This window comes from Chaetodon trifascialis, chromosome 13, assembly GCF_039877785.1.
Source record: "Chaetodon trifascialis isolate fChaTrf1 chromosome 13, fChaTrf1.hap1, whole genome shotgun sequence".
NCBI classification, from domain to species: Eukaryota; Metazoa; Chordata; class Actinopteri; order Chaetodontiformes; family Chaetodontidae; genus Chaetodon; species Chaetodon trifascialis.
The window spans coordinates 1,732,975-1,751,876 of NC_092068.1; the positions used below are offsets into that span (position 1 = coordinate 1,732,975).

The 18,902-nt window shown below is 40.9% G+C and overlaps 1 protein-coding gene across 2 annotated transcripts in view; it reads left to right on the plus strand.

Moving 5' to 3' along the window:
- LOC139341131 (sodium/potassium/calcium exchanger 3-like) overlaps positions 1-18,902 on the plus strand; it is a 186,607-nt gene that overhangs the window by 50,701 nt on the left and 117,004 nt on the right. For both annotated transcript variants that reach the window (XR_011602994.1, XM_070977491.1), the window contains exon 2: positions 16,507-16,629. Coding sequence is in view for 1 of the 2 variants with exons in the window: in XM_070977491.1 (XP_070833592.1) it covers positions 16,507-16,629 (123 nt within the window). In the remaining variant the exon portion in view is untranslated. The remainder of the gene's footprint in view (positions 1-16,506; positions 16,630-18,902) is intronic.

An 18,902-nucleotide genomic window follows, 5' to 3' on the forward strand; every position in this document is an offset into this window, starting at 1 on the left:
ACTGGTGTAAACTTATTGTTTCATTCTTCAGCTCCGTTTTATATATTTACACACTTTTGTTTGTCTCTGCTCCAAACCATGGATGTATTATGGTCTAAATGTGCACCACCGCTAGCGCGTCTTGTTCCCATGACAACTGACCGGAGAAAGACACATGGCGCGTCATGTTTATGGGCTTCACCTGTGGCTGTGGCCACACCAAGCAGCTGGAGCGGATCCAGGTTCGGTCACGTTCAGATTACCGGTAGTGTCGGTTCTTGTGACAACCCTAGTCTCAAGTCTGAGGTCATGATAGCGCCGTGTTACCGCAGACAATGCTTGTTTACCTGCTGCTGCTCGGACCCGTGTCGTCACTGGCCTGGCTGCTCCCACCACGACAGAACAGATCTGTCAGCTTTGTGCATTTGGCCGCATCCTCAATTCACTTCTTTTTCTTTCTTGCCCTCCGCTTATCTGCACCACACATCTCTTTTTCTGGTGGCTTCTTTCTTTTAAGCATCTTTGCCTCTACCTTGCTTTTTTCTTTCTTTCTTTCTTTTTTTCCAGAAAAATAACGGTCGCCGTCTGAGCGGCTGAGCCAATCACAATCAATAGACGCATGGATCAGTTCAAATTGGGAGGGGGCACTCATACCCCCCCTTATATGCAACACAATGCAGTGACCCAGTCTGACGTTACACTCCGTGCTACCTGCCGCTGCAAGGGTCGACCGCGGCAACATTACATTTGAAAAAAATTTAAAAAAAAGTTTGACCACAAGAGAGCCCATGGGTTTACAAAACCCACCAACCCTACGTCATCTACGCCACTGATCCAGATGTACAGAAGGCAAATCGCAGAGTCAGTAACTTTGTGAGAATGAGAACAAGGTATTTAAGGAAGATTTATGAAGAAGATCTGGCAAAGCAATCTAAGGTTATTTGGAATTATATAAATAGGACAAAAATTAAAACAAAAATAGGTGATCTATATACCATTCAGGATGATACTGATTCTCCAAAAACAAATGATGATAAATAAAAAGCAGAAATTTTGTCTGATTATTTTAGTAGTGTATTTGTAACTGAACCTGAAGGGCACATACCTGAATTGCCAAAAGTGGATGTCCAAAGGAAAGATTTAGAAATAATTCCTGAGGATATAATTGAACTTTTACAGAATATTGACCCCTGCAATCGGCTGGCAACCGGTTCAGGGTGTACCCCGCCTCTCGTCTGTTTAAGCTAGGATAGGCCCCAGCCCCCCCGCATCCCCGAAAGGGATAGGCGGTATAGAAAATGGATAAATGGACAGAATATTGATGTCAATAAGTCACCAAGGCCAGATGAGATTCATCCTAGGATTCTAAAGGAGTTGGCAGGTGTAACTGTTGAGCCCCTAACACTGTTATTTAATAAATCATTAGAGGCAACTCTACTGTGTGAATGAAAAGATGCACAAATTAGTGCTATTTTCAAGAAAGGAAATAAGTCAATGGCAGAAAATTATAGACCAGTTAGTCTGTCATCGGTAATTTGTAAGACAATGGAAAAAATAATTAGAAACTATATAGTAGATCATATGAAGACCAACAGGCTTTTTAGTAATAAGCAGTATGGATTTATATCTGGGAGATCAACATCACTTCAGCTTCTTACGGTTCTGGATAAGTGGACAGCAGCTTTGGACAAAGGGCAGCCAAGTTCCTCATAAAAGCTTACTCTCAAAAATAAAATTTTATGGCTTAGATGACAGGATTATCATTTGGATACAGGACTTCTTGTACAATAGAAAACAATATGTAGGGGTGAGTGGAGTTATGTCAGGTTGGAAAACTAACATCAGGAGTCCCTCAAGGCTCCGTTTTGGGGCCCATTCTTTTTGTCCTATATAAAAATGATTTACCAAGTGTGGTACATTCTGATTTATACCTTTGCAGATGACACTAAAATACTTAGGACAATTACAAAGGACACAGACACAGTTCACCTTCAAGCAGATCTTCATAGCATGAGTAATTGGTGTGATACCTGGTTATTGAATTTAAATCTAGAAAAATGTAAGCATCTGCATGTTGGAGGAAAGGGTGACAAATGCGTTGAGTATGTGGTTGGAGACTTGCTTGTCAACACGATGCCAACATGTAGAAGAGGAAAAGGATATAGGTGTGGTGGTTGGTAGTTGATTAGAATTTGGAAATTGTTTGACCATCATACAAAGCTTTGGTGAGATCTCATCTTGAATTTGCTAGCTCTGTCTGGTGTCCTCATGACAAAAATTGAAGTGGTTCAGAGAGGAGCAACCAAATTAATGCCAGGTCTGAAAGAGATGTCATATGAAGAGAAATTAAGGCACTTAGAATTACCAACTCTCTTCTATAGGAGGTATAGAGGTGACATGATAGAGGTGTACAAACTTGTCACAAAGAATACGATTCCACAGTAGAGCCTATTGTCAGTTTTTGGAATAATGGGTATGAATTGTATGTATGAAACTCCTCCCAAAAATGTGTCATTTGACAAAAGAAAAAACTTTTTTACACTTAGGGCCGTAAGAGTGTGGAATGAGCTTCCAGAGGAGGTAGTGCAGGCTCTATCAGTGAATTATTTTAAAAATAGACTCAATAAATTCTGGTCAAATAAAGATTTTTTATATAGTTATAAAGCAAGTATATAATTTTTGTGGATTTGGATTATTTTTGAGATAATGTGGGAGATTATCCTGGATATGTTGTTAAATGTATTTAAGTGATATATATGCATTATTGAGGTTTTTAAACTGTATATTGTACTATGTTTTGTTTTGTGTTTTTTTTGTGTGTTTTTTTTGTATGGTTGTTATTATTTTGAGTCTGGTGTAGAGGGTTTAGATCCTGTATCAGATGTATTTTAATTAAATTTCATTAAAGTTAAATTTCATTAAATTTCAACTGTAGCAGTACCAGAAGAGGCGAGTTTAGTTTAGGTAAGGACTCATTCATTGGTAGTTAAACTTTGGCTTTTACAAAAAGCACTGAGGTCCTTTCTAGTTCAGTATCTTGTTGTCATTGTGGATTTTTGTTTTGCCATTCTGCTGACGGACCCTCATATATTTGTCTCTTCCTCTTCTTCCTCCTTTTCATCCCCCTCTTCCTTTTCTTCCTCATTTGCCACATAATCTACTTTGCTTCTCAAAATGCCCTTTCTGCCCACTTCTCCATAGGTCATTAAGCTTAGCTATTAGCCTTAATACACAGTTTGTCCATAGGAGCTTCCATAGCCCAGTAGTTATATTGTGGTGCAGTTTCTGTCACCCTCTAAAAGTTGCAAAATGCTTAGTGCACGCTAAACTAGAGCTAGATCAGGCCATCTTAAATGCTAGCAGTAACAATATAGCTCTATCTTATAATTTTTTCTTTTTTTTTCTCTTTTTTGTGAATATTGGAGTGTCTGATCACTTGAACCATTCACCCTTAAATTATAATACATACCATCATTCTGTCAGAAGCAACCCTTATGTTTTCTTATCCTATGTTTTAGGGTGTGTGTAATTTAATTAATTAACTTAATTTTTTATCACTTGGGCATCTTACAGTATTTTTTTCCAGGTTGCTCATTCCAGTGTGCCATGGGTGGCAAAATTTGTGAGCTCAAGACCCAGGTTATGCAGAGTGAACATCTTATATCTGCTCAGGCATTTTGCTGGGTGAATTAGAGACAAATGACTCTTAAGTTTTGATAATATTTTTGGTCCAATGAGTTCAGCTGATGGACCCTCCCCTCCTGTATTTCTGATTTGTTTGCATTGATTGTACTTTGGCTTACTTATCAACATACAGCCCTTAGGGCTCTATTTTCGACTATGCCGCCAGCGCAGGCTGCGCACCTGGCGCAGTGGTATTATCGTGCAGCGCAGGCAGGTGCACAGCGCACTTGGTATTTTGGTAAACCAAGGTGTACAGAGGTATGCCAGGATGTGCGCATTTGGATTTTCGTACTTTTTGGTCTGCGCCAGCGGCGCAAAAGTGCGCTGAAAGCTCCCCACCCCAGACCTGGTCAACTTTGTGCGCCAGCGGCACACCGCCGGGCAAGTGGATTTTCATAAACCGGTGTAGTCGTGCGCTCACATCACCAATACCTCACAGTCAGGTTTCCACAGTGTCTGGCATTTCACTGCGATCAATAATTAGCAACAGCTGCATTTCAATGCAACTATCTGAGTCAGCACATACAGTCAGACCTAAATTTATATATCTTGATCAGTATCTCATCTGACCACATTGCAAGCGCGTTGGGCACGTGTAATGGTCACTCACCCTGACCGAATGTACACAGGTGAAACAGGGATGTCTGGTGATCTGTGACTCAAATTGCCTGGTGACAAACCTATGTGCCACTTTTCCCGGGTCGGCACATGAGTCGTTCATCCTGGCGAATTCTAGCATCCCTACAGTCTTTCAGGGGGACACCCATCTGGATGGGTGGCTGCTAGGTAATAACGGCTATCCGCTGAAAACGTGGTTGATGACGCCATATATCACACCGTCAACAAGATGGCAGTGTGGTTTTAACGGTGTTTACAGCAGTGCTCAGTCAGTCATCAACTCACACTACAATCAATAATTAGCAACAGCCACAGTTCAATGCAACTATCAGTCAGCACATACAGCCAGATCTAAATTTATATATTTTGACCAGTATCTCATCTGACCACATTGCAAGCACATTCGGCACGCGTAATGGTCACTCACCTTGACCGAATGTACACAGGTGAAACAGGGATGCAAACTAATCAATTAATGTCGCTGTGCCAACCAGAAACAGCCGTGGCATCCTACAGAGCATATATACTGCATCTATCTCAGAGCACTCGAGAGACAGAGAGAGACAGACACATGGAAAAAACGTAAGTGATGATGGTTGTCCGCTATTACCCACGTCATTTCATTCCAAATACAAATGTTATCATTGTAATGCTTAACGTTATCTACAAAGATGGAGTACATCATTGCTTTGAGGAGGATGGAGGAGGAGGCCGAGGATTTACCATCTAAGGACCTCATATTTAGACATGAGTGACATCAGTCTCCTCCTGGAAGAAATCTGGGCGTGGGACACTTTCCTGCACGGGCTCAGTCATCCTCGAAACTTGCCATGTGCCTCGCCAGCGCCGTTTTTAAAGGTGAGGCGAGGAGCTGGTGTGATTGGTGAAGATTTGACTCGGCTGTGTCAAACCCACTCCATGCCTTCTCCCCTCCCTCCTTCGCCACTGGGTGGGACTGAGATTAAAAGGGGAAGTAGATGCGGTGGCGGCGCAGTGCACGAAAATACCAAAGTTTGCGCCGCCATGCCCCATCAGCGAAGCGGACCTGACTTTCCGGTGGCGGAATCGAAAATAGAGCCCATACAGTCTGATTACATAACTATCTTGTCTGAAGTTGTTTCTGCCTTTAAGAGGCAATTTGTACTGAAATAATGTGCATGTGTGTTTTGTCCGGTCTCTACACTTGAAAAATTTCCAGTGATTATCTTCCTCTCTCACACATACTCTGTTTTTGCTGTTCTGAATTATTCAATCTGAGTTGCAGTATGGAGTAGAATTCATGCAGTAAGTAGAGAGAAAGTAAAAATCTCTGTACCTGAATCTGTACCTGAATGTTTCTTGTATCGTGCATGTTCGATTCACAGATGGAACATGACACTTGTGTAATCAATTCTTGACACTGAGTCATAAGCAACATGGTAACATCATGTTTTTTATGACATGGATCTACTATGGATTGGAAAGAAAGAGCAGATTTAGTAAATTTGTCCGTGGAAAAGGTCAGGAAAAAAAAGAAGCAAATCAGAATCAGAGTGAGTATTTTACCTCAAATGTAGTCTCTTTTGGTGATGAAATCCTTTTTGCTACCATGGTGCTTTTCTCCTTGGTTCTACTGAAGAAGATAAGCCTGTTTTTCATCACAATTCATTGCCTCGATCTCGATATATATATATATATATATATATATATAACAGAAGTAAAGATAATTGCTTATTATGACAGATTACAAAACAGATTACAAAAACAAAAAGCTAAAGCAGAGAGATAATCTTATTTAAAAAGACAGCAGCAAGTGGATAGGCTCACAGTGAAGGTGTGTCACTATGCTATTGGATAGATACTGAGACCCTACAGGGATATTATGTAATGGAAGGGCATGGCCCTGAGCAGCAGTAAGAAAAGTCCCTCTGAAGGCACCCCCAAAACCACATCTTAATATTTGTCTCAAAGAATGCTGACAAGCAGGACTGAAACAGGCCTTGGTTAAACAAACAAGGAGGAATAGTGTCCGATGAAACGATGAAACGATGAAACACAATAAAGTGCATGACACAGAAAATGGTTAAATGATTAAAAAGCAACAGTGTATTGTGAATGAATAGACAGAAACTGTTAGGGCTGTACAACCGCCGAGTAATTGGACCCAGAGATGCAGAAACCAGAGGCTGGGATTGTATGAAACCAAGTAATAAATTTATTAACAAAACGAAGAACAGAAAACGCGCTCAACGAGCAGAGTAATAAACCAACAAAAGGCGCACTCAAACGGAGTGGGAGACGAAGCAAACAAAAGACGCACTTAAACGGAGTGGATGAACAAAGGGAGCACCGACGAAGCGGGTATGGATCGAGGCACGCATGGAAGCGGCAGACAGGCACTGAAACAAAGAAAAACACAGCACGTAAACGGCTGGACAAAACGACGGACAAAATAATGACTTTTAATGACGAAGAGAGGAAGACCAAGAGACTCGTACTTACGGACCAACAACCAGAACTCGACATGGGGATGAGGAATAATCCGGCAAAGGAGAGGAGCAGGTCCATGCGCGTGGTTCGACGCCTCAGGAGGAGGAAGCAGCTTTCTGTCAACACTGTTTACAGTGGAGGTGGGGAGCTGTTGACCTCGACTGGGGATATTGTCGGGCGGTGGAAGGAATACTTCAATCCCTCTGTTATGTCTTCCGTAGAGGAAGCAGAGACTGGGGACTTGGAAGTCGATTTATTCATCACCGGGGCTGAAGGCACTGAGGCAGTTCGCAAGCTCCTCGGTGGCAAAGCACCGGGGGTGGATGAGATCTGCCCTGAGTACCTCAAGTCTCTGGATGTTGTAGGACTGTCTTGGTTGACACGCCTCTGCAGCATCGCGTGGCAGACTGGGGGTGGTGGTCCCTCTTTTTAAAAAGGGGGACCGGAGGGTGTGTTCCAACTATCGGGGGATCACACTCCTCAGCCTCCCTGGGAAAGTCTATTCCAGGGTACTGGAGAGGAGAATCTGGCCGATAGTCGAACCTCGGATTCAGGAGGAACAATGTGGTTTTCGTCCTGGCCGTGGAACACTGGACCAGCTCTATACCCTCCACATGGTGCTTGAGGGTTCATGGGAGTTTGCCCAACCAGTCCACATGTGCTTTGTGGACTTGGAGAAGGCATTTGACTGTGTCCCTCACGTCATTCTGTGGGAGGTGCTCCGGGAGTATGGGGTTGGAGGCCCTCTGTTGAAGGCTGTACAGTCCCTGTACAACTGGAGCAGGAGCTTGGTCCGCATTTCCGGCAGTAAGTCGGACCTGTTCCCAGTGCATGTTGGACTCCGGCAGGGCTGCCCTTTGTCACCGGTTCTGTTCATCATTTTTAAGGACAGAATTTCTAGGCGCAGCCAGGGGCCGGAGGGGGTTCGGTTCGGGGGCCGGCAGATTTCGTCTCTGCTTTTCGCAGATGATGTTGTCTTGTTGGCTACCTCGAGCCAGGACCTTCAGCATGCGCTGGGGCGGTTCGCAGCCGAGTGTGAAGCAGCTGGGATGAGAGTCAGCACCTCCAAGTCCGAGGCCATGGTTCTCGACCGGAAAAAGGTGGCTTGCTCCCTTCAGGTTGGGGGAGAATTCCTGCCTCAAGTGGAGGAGTTTAAGTATCTTGGGATCCTGTTCACGAGTGAGGGAAGGATGGAACGTGAGATTGACAGGCAGATCGGTGCAGCGGCTGTAGTAATGCGGTCGCTGTACCGGTCTGTCGTGGTGAAGAAGGTGCTTCGCCTTTCGGCTCAGCTCTCGATTTACCAGTCAATCTACGTTCCTACCCTCACCTATGGTCATGAACTTTGGGTCATGACCGAAAGAACGAGGTCCCGGATACAAGCGGCTGAAATGAGTTTCCTCCGCAGGGTGGCGGGGCGCTCCCTTAGAGATAGGGTGAGGAGCTCTGTCACCCGGGAGGAGCTCAGAGTAGAGTCGCTGCTCCTCCGCATCGAGAGGAGTCAGCTGAGGTGGCTCGGGCATCTCTATCGGATGCCCCCTGGACGCCTCCCTAGGGAGGTGTTCAAGGCATGTCCCACTGGGAGGAGGCCCCGGGGAAGACCCAGGACACGCTGGGGTGACTATGTCACTCGGCTGGCCTGGGAACGCCTCGGGATCCCCCCGGAAGAGCTGGAGGAAGTGTCCAGGGAGAGGGAAGTCTGGGCGTCCCTGCTCAGACTGCTCCCCCCGCAACCCGGCCCCGGATAAGCGGAAGAGAATGGATGGATGGATGGATGGATGGATGGATGGATGGATGGATGCATTGACTGTTTGCCTCGCTGAAAAAGTAAATTCTGTGTGGAAAGGTCCTGCCACTGACTGCAGGAAAAATAGATACTATACATTTTTTTTGTTGGAGAGACTATACTTTGATTTTATTTGAACTATTGCTAAATTATTATTGAAATTTCTACATATTGAAAGTTATGGTGGCCGAGTGAATGGTCAACAACAAGCAAGGCCACAGTTGACATCGAGTAAATGTTGAGAATGGCATTGAGGTGGAAAATATGAGTGATGCACAAAACCTCATATTGACACCAAACCAATCCTCCAGAGGAAAAGAATGCCTCACAGCAGCATGAAATATTCTGCCGCTGATCGTGGGGGCCCCAGGGAATTTACTCAGACAAATTCATTCATTATTTCTTCTCAACATCTCAGAACTCATAACTTATTGAGGAAAGTAAACATACTTTACTAATTAGTTTATTTTTGCAGTAAAGGATAATTCCAGTGTATTGCAACTCAGATTTGGCCATTATTTCTATCACTTATGAAAACAGTTGATTCCAACCTCTTACGTTTTATAGTAAGATCCTAGTGTGGCAAAATGTAAATAATGAGAGTATCTCCCTTTATCAAAGCATCCAGCATAATCTGCCAATGTGTGCTCTGTTTATGTTCTTCCTTTCTGGTGAGGCACACAATCCAACAGCAGATGAAACAATCTGGCAAAATGAAATAATTTTCTTTTACTGATATCTACACTGGTTTTAATTTACAAAACTTCACCAGCAATCAACTTTGTATCGTGTAACAGTACTACATTACATTAAACACTGTGATGCTGTGCTTAGATCTCACCTTCTCTGTCCATCTCTCACATCAACTCAATATCCAATGTGACTGTGAAACTGTGTGTGTGTTTTCACACACAGCTGCCAAGTGTCGCACATCATCTTCTCATATGGACAATAATAGACACGACACATAGTCTGACATGTAGACTTTAAAGTATTAGTTAAGTCATAGCTTTAATTGTGTTTGATGATCAGTTATTAATGCTAACTTGATTATTTATCACTAATTTCACCTTATGTAATTTTATTTTGGCAAGGTCTTTCAGTCCTGGATTAATGGAGTAAAGGAATAGTGTAGCTACTACAGCTATCACATCTGTCTAACACAAGCCAGGTATTTGTGGACTGACTTGATCAAACAGTAAAGTTGGAGCTTATTTTCTCATTAATATGAAATGATTAGTGGATGTGAATAACCTTTGATTTTACCATATTGTATGTCAGTTCTACTTTTAACAATCCTGTTTTAGATGCATGTAATTGAAGTTTTCTTTAGATGTGCTACATGTTGTTTCTGTTTTAAGAGCTACTAGCTAATGAATTCCATTGTAGACAGTACTACTGTATTTATTGTCAACACACAGAATGACTTTGTTACCAAGTGGGTACAGTGGCCTGAAAAATCAGTCCTGCATTTCCAATATCCAAAATAAATTATTCTTTGATCAACACAAGTGCCTGAAATTCACTGCTAATGTAATAATGTAATTATGTAATCATGTACCGTGTGTACATATATCGATGTATATCTGTTTACAATGTCTATATTGTATAATAATGCACACACAACATCAACATAGATTTTGTACATCCTATGATCGGAAGCCAAGGATGTTGGTGTCACATGGAGCATGTTATAGTGCCGTAGAAAGTGCCACATGCTCGTGGCCTGATTCCTTCCTCTCCAGGGACAAGGTTGGAGGCAGATAGCACCATTGCTGCCAAGGCTACTATGGTGATGTGATGTAACAGACAAGATGCAGGAAGGTACATGACCTAACCCTGAGTAACTCTGTAATATACACAGACACACAACATTGAATAACCAAACCATAAGTAAAGGCTATTATGTGCTGTACACCATCAGCCACAGCAGCATTTCATATTCATATCTGCTTGTAAGTAGCTACAAGGCATACTAATGCACAGTTTTGAGAATCAAGTATTTTCCTTCCTCCAAGAGGAAAGCTTAGCAATGAATGCCAGCACTATCTATTAAAAGATTATATTTGGATTTCTTTTGTTGATGATCATCATGATGATCATCATCATGATGATCATCATGATGATCATGATGAGTTTTAAAGTACTCCAAAACTAAAAATTTGGATCATGATTTGGCTACCTTTATGAATAAGAAAATGTATGTAGGCCATTTATGTGATTGTGAAGCTACTGTGGCTTATGTCATTTGAAACTCACCACATAGCCTAACACACTCACATGAATACATGCACACACTATGTATGGCATGGTGAAGAGGGCCCGGGCAGTTTGAACATCAGTGGGAGATAACACACGAATACTGACTGAGACAGCTAACAAGGCAAAGCTGTTGTTAGTTGAAGATTGAGACTGTGGGATTGTGTTTGGACTCTCTGAATGCCAAGGTTTTAACTCCACTGAAGCTCTGTACTGCTAGCTGCTGGTGTATGTTTGTGTGGATGTCAAAACTAATAATTTAAGTGAAGTAATTTGGGCAGTACTTTGATAAGCTATATGTTAGCTGTATGTTATTGCAATTTAAGTGAGATGAAGTGTGCTTAACATGCCCAAAAATAAATTTAAAAAAATATAGGCGGTTTCAATGTTCAAACCTTTACCACATAGACTACAGTATAGTTTTGTTGTGGTGGGTATACAGAGTATACTTGCGGAGCCGATGATCTCCTGACTGTAATCATGTGACATATAAGGACCAAGCCTTACTTGTCTTAAATAGGCCTATGTTAATGAGCCAGGGTTGGCATAAAATCAAACACTGTCCCTCTCAGGTGAAGATGTTGTGTCAACAGCTTGACGTGAACAACAAAAGGACAACCAAAAACATGGATATTATTCAAAGGGAAGAGCGTAACAAATCACACATTTCACTCTTATCCCACAAATAATTTTTGGGATTTTTTATTTAGACCACTAAGGTAGCTATACATTTCTAAATCAAATATAGGGCCTATATTTGGTCAAAAAGTCAAATTTCTCAGTAACAATTGACTCTCATGGAAATTGGGTGTCATCACTGCAGTCACTGCACTACCGCACGCGTGTTTTTTGTGTGAGTGTGAGTTCAGTGTTTTATATTTTCATATACATTCATATTGTTACAAAAGTTTTGCTTGTTTGTCTCACTCTTTCCCACTCACAAGCTCAAGAGTGAGCTTGTGAGTGGGAAAGAGTGTTATTGTGTTTGTGTGAGTGAGTTTCTGTTCAGAAAGTTCAGTGTTTTTCTAGATTTCTTTGTATAAAACTGTTTTTTGTCATTTTTTGTATTACTGGTTTGTTACAGGTCATATTAAAAACAATTATGTCAGAAATCATGTCTGTTGTGGAAAATCCATGTAGAATGTTGCATCAGATACTGTCTACTATGAAATGCAATGACCAGAGTGTAAAGAAGCTGTTATAGTATGTAGAAAGCTTGTATAGTATAGTATAGCTTGTATATATATAGTATAAGTATACAACTTTGATAAGATGTTCTTACTAGTAAATGATGTCTATATAACATTGAAAGTAAAACGTCTTCTCAACGTCTAGGAAAGATATAGTAAAAACATTCTTTCTGGCTCCCTGTACAATGTCTGCCGGATGTTTAGTAATGACGTGCAGAAAACGCATTTTAATAACGTCTATATAACATTAAAGTTAAACATCTATTCAGCGTTTGGAAAAGATGTAATAATAACTTTCATTCTGGCTACCTATACAATGTCTGCTTGATGTTCATTAATTACGTACCAAAAACATATTTTAATGACGTCTATATAACATTGAAAGTTTAACATCTATTCAACGTCTGGAAAAGACGTAACAAAAACTTTCATTCTGGCTTCTCTGAGGACGTCTTCTGGATGTACGGAGAACACATCTTTTTGATGTTTTTTGGCCCACTTTTTGCTCACTGGGTTGGCTGCAATATTGCACAATACCATTGTTTACATTTATTTATCACTTAGACTGTTACTTTATCCCCAATTTGGGGAATTATTCAGTTGCAGTAGCAATTTAAACATACAGACAACCACAAAATATATACAACAATGTAGAATAACGATGAGGATGAAAAACTAAGAGAAAAAGAATGTTCTCAGAGAATCTAACTAAGAGTATAAAATTCTTAAAATATAAAATAATAATAAACAATTGCTATTATTCTATATTTATATACTTAATTATATCCTTAGTTATATTTTATATACTTATATTTTAAGAATTGCTGCTATTCTATATTGATATACTAGGTTATATTTTTTAAGAACTTTCTTTTCTCTTAGTTTTATTCTCATCCTTATTCTTCTTTATTGTATATATTTTATGTTTATGTGTATGTTTAACCTGCTGCTGTTTAACCTGCTGCTGCGGCTGCTGCCGCAAAAGAATTTCCGAATTTGGGATCAATAAAGTTAATTCTAAGTCTAAGTCTCAGTCTATTAGTTTGGCAATGTCTGATGGACAAGTTGGATTTTTTTGTATTACTTCACCAAAAAGTTAAGCCAGAGCAAGATATCTTAACAACTACCAACCAGCCTGGAATGAAATGTGGTATTTTCCGTGACTCCAGAGGATAATGCCTTCATTTGCCAGTGTAAGGCCAAAATGTCCACTCGAAATTTAACGCCCTGACTGTCTTGAATTTTGCTTTGGATTTTTATGGTCCCCACATGAATCTTAATATTTTTCTTAAAGAAACAGATGAGGGATTTCTGCCACAACTCGATTTCCAAGGTGAATGGAGAAGGAAATTGTCCTTTTTGGTGACCTCATGAGCTTTCTTCTAATGGTAATATTGTATCGCAATTTCTGCTTGTACAAAAAGGATTCATAACATCAAATAGACAGATGCCCTGAGCATATCCATGCTCTCTTGAGGATTTATACTCCAGGGCACTCCATTAACTATGTTCTAGTGTCATCTTTTGGTCAGCTTGTCAGTTCTGTAGGCAGGATATCAAAAAGTAACAGTGGCATTTCTGTGAAATTTGCTGATCACTCAAGAATTGAATCCTTTTGATTTAATGACCTCATGGACAAATCTCGAGAACCACCTCAGGACCAATATGTGCATCTTTGCTGTAGCTACCGGTAAGCCCTTAAATTTAGAACATTTGCAGATTAAGATGATATTTTCATAATTTAATTTTCATAATGCATACTCGGCTAATAAACCTAACCTAACCTAAATGCTATACATGCGTGAATTTTAAAGTAGTATTGACAGATTTCTTTGGCTACTTGGAGGCTGAGAAACAAGTCTAAAACACAACTTAGTGTATAAAGATTTAGTAGCAAAATGGCAAATGTATTAGCAAATGATGCCTATTACACATCCAACAGACAAAAAGCGTGTGTGTGTGTGTGTGTGTGTGTGTGTGTGTGTGTGTGTGTGTGTGTAGAAAGAATACTTCAGGGGCATTGCAAATATCAGGAGAACTTGAATGAACCACAAAAACATTCTACCCATCTATGTCTTGATATATTTTAGTACATCTTTCTCCTGACTACATTTATTCTTCCCCATCTCTCTCAGAGTGTCCCATATAAGCAAAAGTCCTATATCTATAGGTCCAAGCCGACCTCATAACATCACATAACATGGCCACTCATCGCTCTTCACTGTCATGTGTAATCAGCTACTTTATCTTCATTAGTGTCCCTTGGCAGGCATGTGTGTGTATGCATGTGGGTACATATATGCGGTTACATTTCTCCTGGTCTCCAAGATTCTTTGTGTATCTGTGTCACAGAGTATGTTTCTTTTCCTGGTGTCTGTATATATTGGTATATTGTATATTTATGTGCAGGGCCATCACTAGTCAATTAAAGTGCTCTGTGCATGTGTGTGCGCGCACGCGCGCACATCTGACACATACATACGTGTGTCTGACTACTTTCACTATATTTATTCTTGCCTTTTTGCACTTCATTATGCATGTTTGTGTGTGTGTGTGTGTGTGTGTGTGCTGTCCAACGGAGGACAGACTGACGTTATTAAGCAATGACAAGAGATAGAGAGGATTCCCATGGAGTATGTTGAGTGTGTTTCAAGCTGTAAAGTTGTCCAATATCTTCTACTAATGTGTAGCACACACACACACACACACACACACACACACACACACACACACACACACACACACACACACACACACACACACACACACACACACACAAGCACTGGTTCAAGAGGCTTAAGAGGGCAAAAGGCATTACAGTTGTCTAGAAGCTGTAGCAGTGATGCAGCTTGGCATTTCACCCTTCAGCTCTCGTAGAACTGCACACTGTAATCAAGAGTCACCATACAGCTGTGCATTCTGTTTGTTTTAATATAAAATGTAAATATAAAAAATAAAAATGCACCTTTCTCTTTTATATTAAGGCTTTTAAGGCTCTGTTCATGTACCACTAATCAAACCATACAGATGGTTTTGGTTTTATTTGTCCAAGTTTTGAGTCTGCCATTTCCACATTCAATTCAATTCAATACAATTCAACACAACTGCTGATTGATATAATCATGTCAAAAAATTATTTAGGGCTAATCCAGCAAGTTAAATACCTCATTACATATTTCTTTAATTTGTTGATCCAAAAGAAATTGTAGAAAAATCCAATATTACCATAATGAAGTCCAACATTGGACATATTAGATACAAAAAAGCACAGTAATGAATTCAGAGATTAAGGTTCCTGGTGGAATAGCTGACCTCTAGTAGAGGATGGAATGTTATTGATTGTTTGTTTTTTTGTTTGTACCCAATTTGTTTGTCCTGTTCATAGTTTCACATCATTTCACTGATTGACAGGTCAGAAACACACCAAGAAATGCAGAAACGCACTCACAAATGCAGACAAGAAGATTCTAAGCAAATAAACATGGGTTTAAACAATCCATATTTCAAAATGATTGAAAAATAGTTCTTTTTATTAAAATGGCACCCGATGGAATACAAGACCTCATGTAATGTAATGTACCTCAAGGAAGGCATATTTTCTATCCTCCTGGAAGCAAATTATAAAGGGGATGTCTTGTACTTCCATGCACCAGTCAAGATTCAGCTACATATTAATCAGAGGTGGGATGCTCTGTTTTTTTTTAGCTTAAGGGTAGTGGTTGGTGTTCATATTAGCTATTAGCTAAACATATGCTTCCAAACATATATCCACCATAATATTGGCATACTACAGCTCCATCTCTAGTCATCACTTCAAAGTATCCTGTTCCAGCCTGTCTATTCTTCCATCTGCCTGTGCCATACATGGTTTGCTTAACATTGCAAATGTTCCATATTTCTACATTTTGATAAATACAACACAGCTTGTTGTTATTTATCGAAGCCCCGGCATGTTCTGTACCTAAGACAGGGCCTGTTGCATGGTGGGAGAGGAGATGGGTCGGAGATGGGGTGCTTGAGGATACTGTGACCCAGATGACTGAGCTGGAATGATTGGCCTTGCGGTGCTCAGTGTGCTGCTGTACTAATGCTCCCGCAGGAACGTGGTGACACAAGATGCATGTCTCATCTGCCTTTGTTCTGTAGGGAGAGGGAAGGTTTGGAGTATTCAGAAATGTCAATTACATATGAAACTAATAGCTTGTATCATGGCCATTAGTCAGTTTGTGCATGTGAGTGCATGAGGAGACATTTAAAGTGTGCATCACAGCGTGCATCTACTTTAGGAATAAAAGTCACTACCTAATGTTCACCTGCTGAAATTAGAAAAAATATGCAGCTTTTCTGTGAAAGTGTTATTTTATTACAAGAAACCAAGTTTGTTGAATGGAACAGGATTCAGCATCTTTGACTAAAACACCTGCCCTTGATAGAGCTGACAATGTCTGATGGTTTGTTTGCAGTGACTGAGTTCTTAATGGAACCATCCCACAATCTCTCTTTGTTTGACTGCTCTCTCAGGATATCATGTTTCCAGCTCCATGGTTGAGGAGGGGGCAAAGTGGGAGAGTCGTAACCTTCTGCAAGAAGTCTATGACGAGTCTATGCTGTACTCTGAGCCTGAAAAAAACTGCACTGAACCAGGTAAGACTATCTGAAATGCTTGCTTAGCTGAATGCAATAGAAAACATCACAGGAGCAGGCGGAACTGCTTTGAGTCCCAAATATGTCTTTGCGAGGTAAAGGTATTAATTTGGGTGTCTCCAATGTAAAGACCAGTGTGGGTCAGTTAGTTAAAGAGACTCTCACTGTTTGTTACATGCCTACTCTATCTTATTGTAGACATTCACATATCTACTGTGTCTTATCAGAGCCAAATCTCAAAAGGCTGTATTCTTTCTTTATTCCTTTGGACATGAGGTGTAGTGCGGCTGTGTTTTCATATTGTAGTTTTGGACAGTATGATTATGGACTGTTCTTGATGAGTCCCCTGGGGAAATTAAACAACTGTACGGGGGCCCCAGACCCTCCCAGTGCTGATGGCTCTAGGTTCACCATGTGGTGGTTAGTTTGTGGTAATTTACTTAATTGCGTACTTGTTTGTTAATACTGTATAGAACACTAAAGCACAATATAATCTAAAATAGTATGGTCCTTCAGGCAATGTGTGCATTATAATTTTGGGCCTTATCCTCCAGAGGGGGGCATACAAGTTTAGATGAAACCACACTCACTGCTGAATGGCAAAAGCCTTGATGTCTGTGTTCCCATGGAAACCATGCTCCCTGGTCTGTGGTAAAATGACAATTTAAGCAGATCAATTCAGCTCTGGGCTTTGATTTTTAGGTCAGTGAAGGAAAATTATTTGGAATGATCTTTTGGAACACCAGCTGACTAACTGTTAGTCAGTTTTTTTTTTGTTTTTTTTTCCCCAGATATGATATAACTATACTGTCATGTTCAATAAACATAAATGGATTTGATACATAGTTCAGGCAAATCACTTTTTGGAGATGGCTCAACATCTGTGGTGTTTCTCTGGGGTGTGGGCTGTTAAAATGGCTTACTAGACATCAGCCAGTTTCTTGCAGTGGCGTAGCTAGGCTGTATTCCACATGGGTTTTGAGGTCAAAGGGGCCCGACATTGCACACGCGAATAGAGGACAGAAAAAAGCCAAAAAAGTAAGGAAGTAAGCCAGGAATACACCATGACAGTGATTACAATTGAAATTCTCGATACTCTATTCGATACCACAACTGAAAAAAAAGCATGTGCTTCTAAAATCATTGGGCTACTTTATTAAATAATAATAATAATAGGCCTAATAATAACAACAACAACAACAATAATTATAACAACTGACATATCAAACTTGTTTTAGCTGCACTTAAACAACTTCTCAGGCAGAAACTTGAGGTAAAATGGTGAATATGCCTCCACACAAACAGGAAGTCATGTAGCCATAATTATTATTCTCCTAGTAGTTCAATGATAGAACTGTTGTTCTCATTCACTCACTTTCAGGCTGTTTCCACTGACTGGTGTAAACTTATTGTTTCATTCTTCAGCTCCGTTTTATATATTCACACACTTTTGTTTGTCTCTGCTCCAAACCATGGATGTATTATGGTCTAAATGCACACCACCGTCAGAGCGTCCTGTTCCCATGACAACTGACCGGAGAAAGACACATGGCGCGTCATGCTTATGGGCTTCACCTGTGGCTGTGGCCACACCAAGCAGCTGGAGCGGATCCAGGTTCGGTCACGTTCAGATTACCGGTAGTGTTCTTGTGACAACCCTAGTCTCAAGTCTGAGGTCATGATAGCGCAGTGTTACAGCAGACAGTGCTTGTTTACCTGCTGTGGCCGTGCTGCTGCTTGGACCCGTGTCGTCTGGCCTGGCTGCTCCCGCCACGACAGAAGAGATCTGTCAGCTTTGTGCATTTGGCCGCATCCTCAATTAACTTCTTCTTTTTTGCCCTCCGCTTATCTGCACCACACGTCTCTTTTTCTGGTGGCTTCTTTCTTTTAAACATCTTTGCCTCTACCTTGCTTTTTTCTTTCTTTCTTTCTTTCTTTCTTTCTTTCTTTCTTTCTTTCTTTCTTTCTTTCCAGAAAAATAACGGTCGCCATCTGAGCGGCTGAGCCAATCACAATCAATAGACGCATGGATCAGTTCAAATTGGGAGGGGGCACTCGTACCCCCCCCCCCCCCCCCTTATATGCAACACAATGCAGTGACCCAGTCTGACGTTACACTCCGTGCTACCTGCCGCTGCGAGGGTCGACCGCGGCAACATTACATTTGAAAAAATTTTAAAAAAAGTTTGACCACAAGAGAGCCCATGGGTTTACAAAACCCACCAACCCTACGTCATCTACGCCACTGGTTTCTTGTGATTTATACACATTTC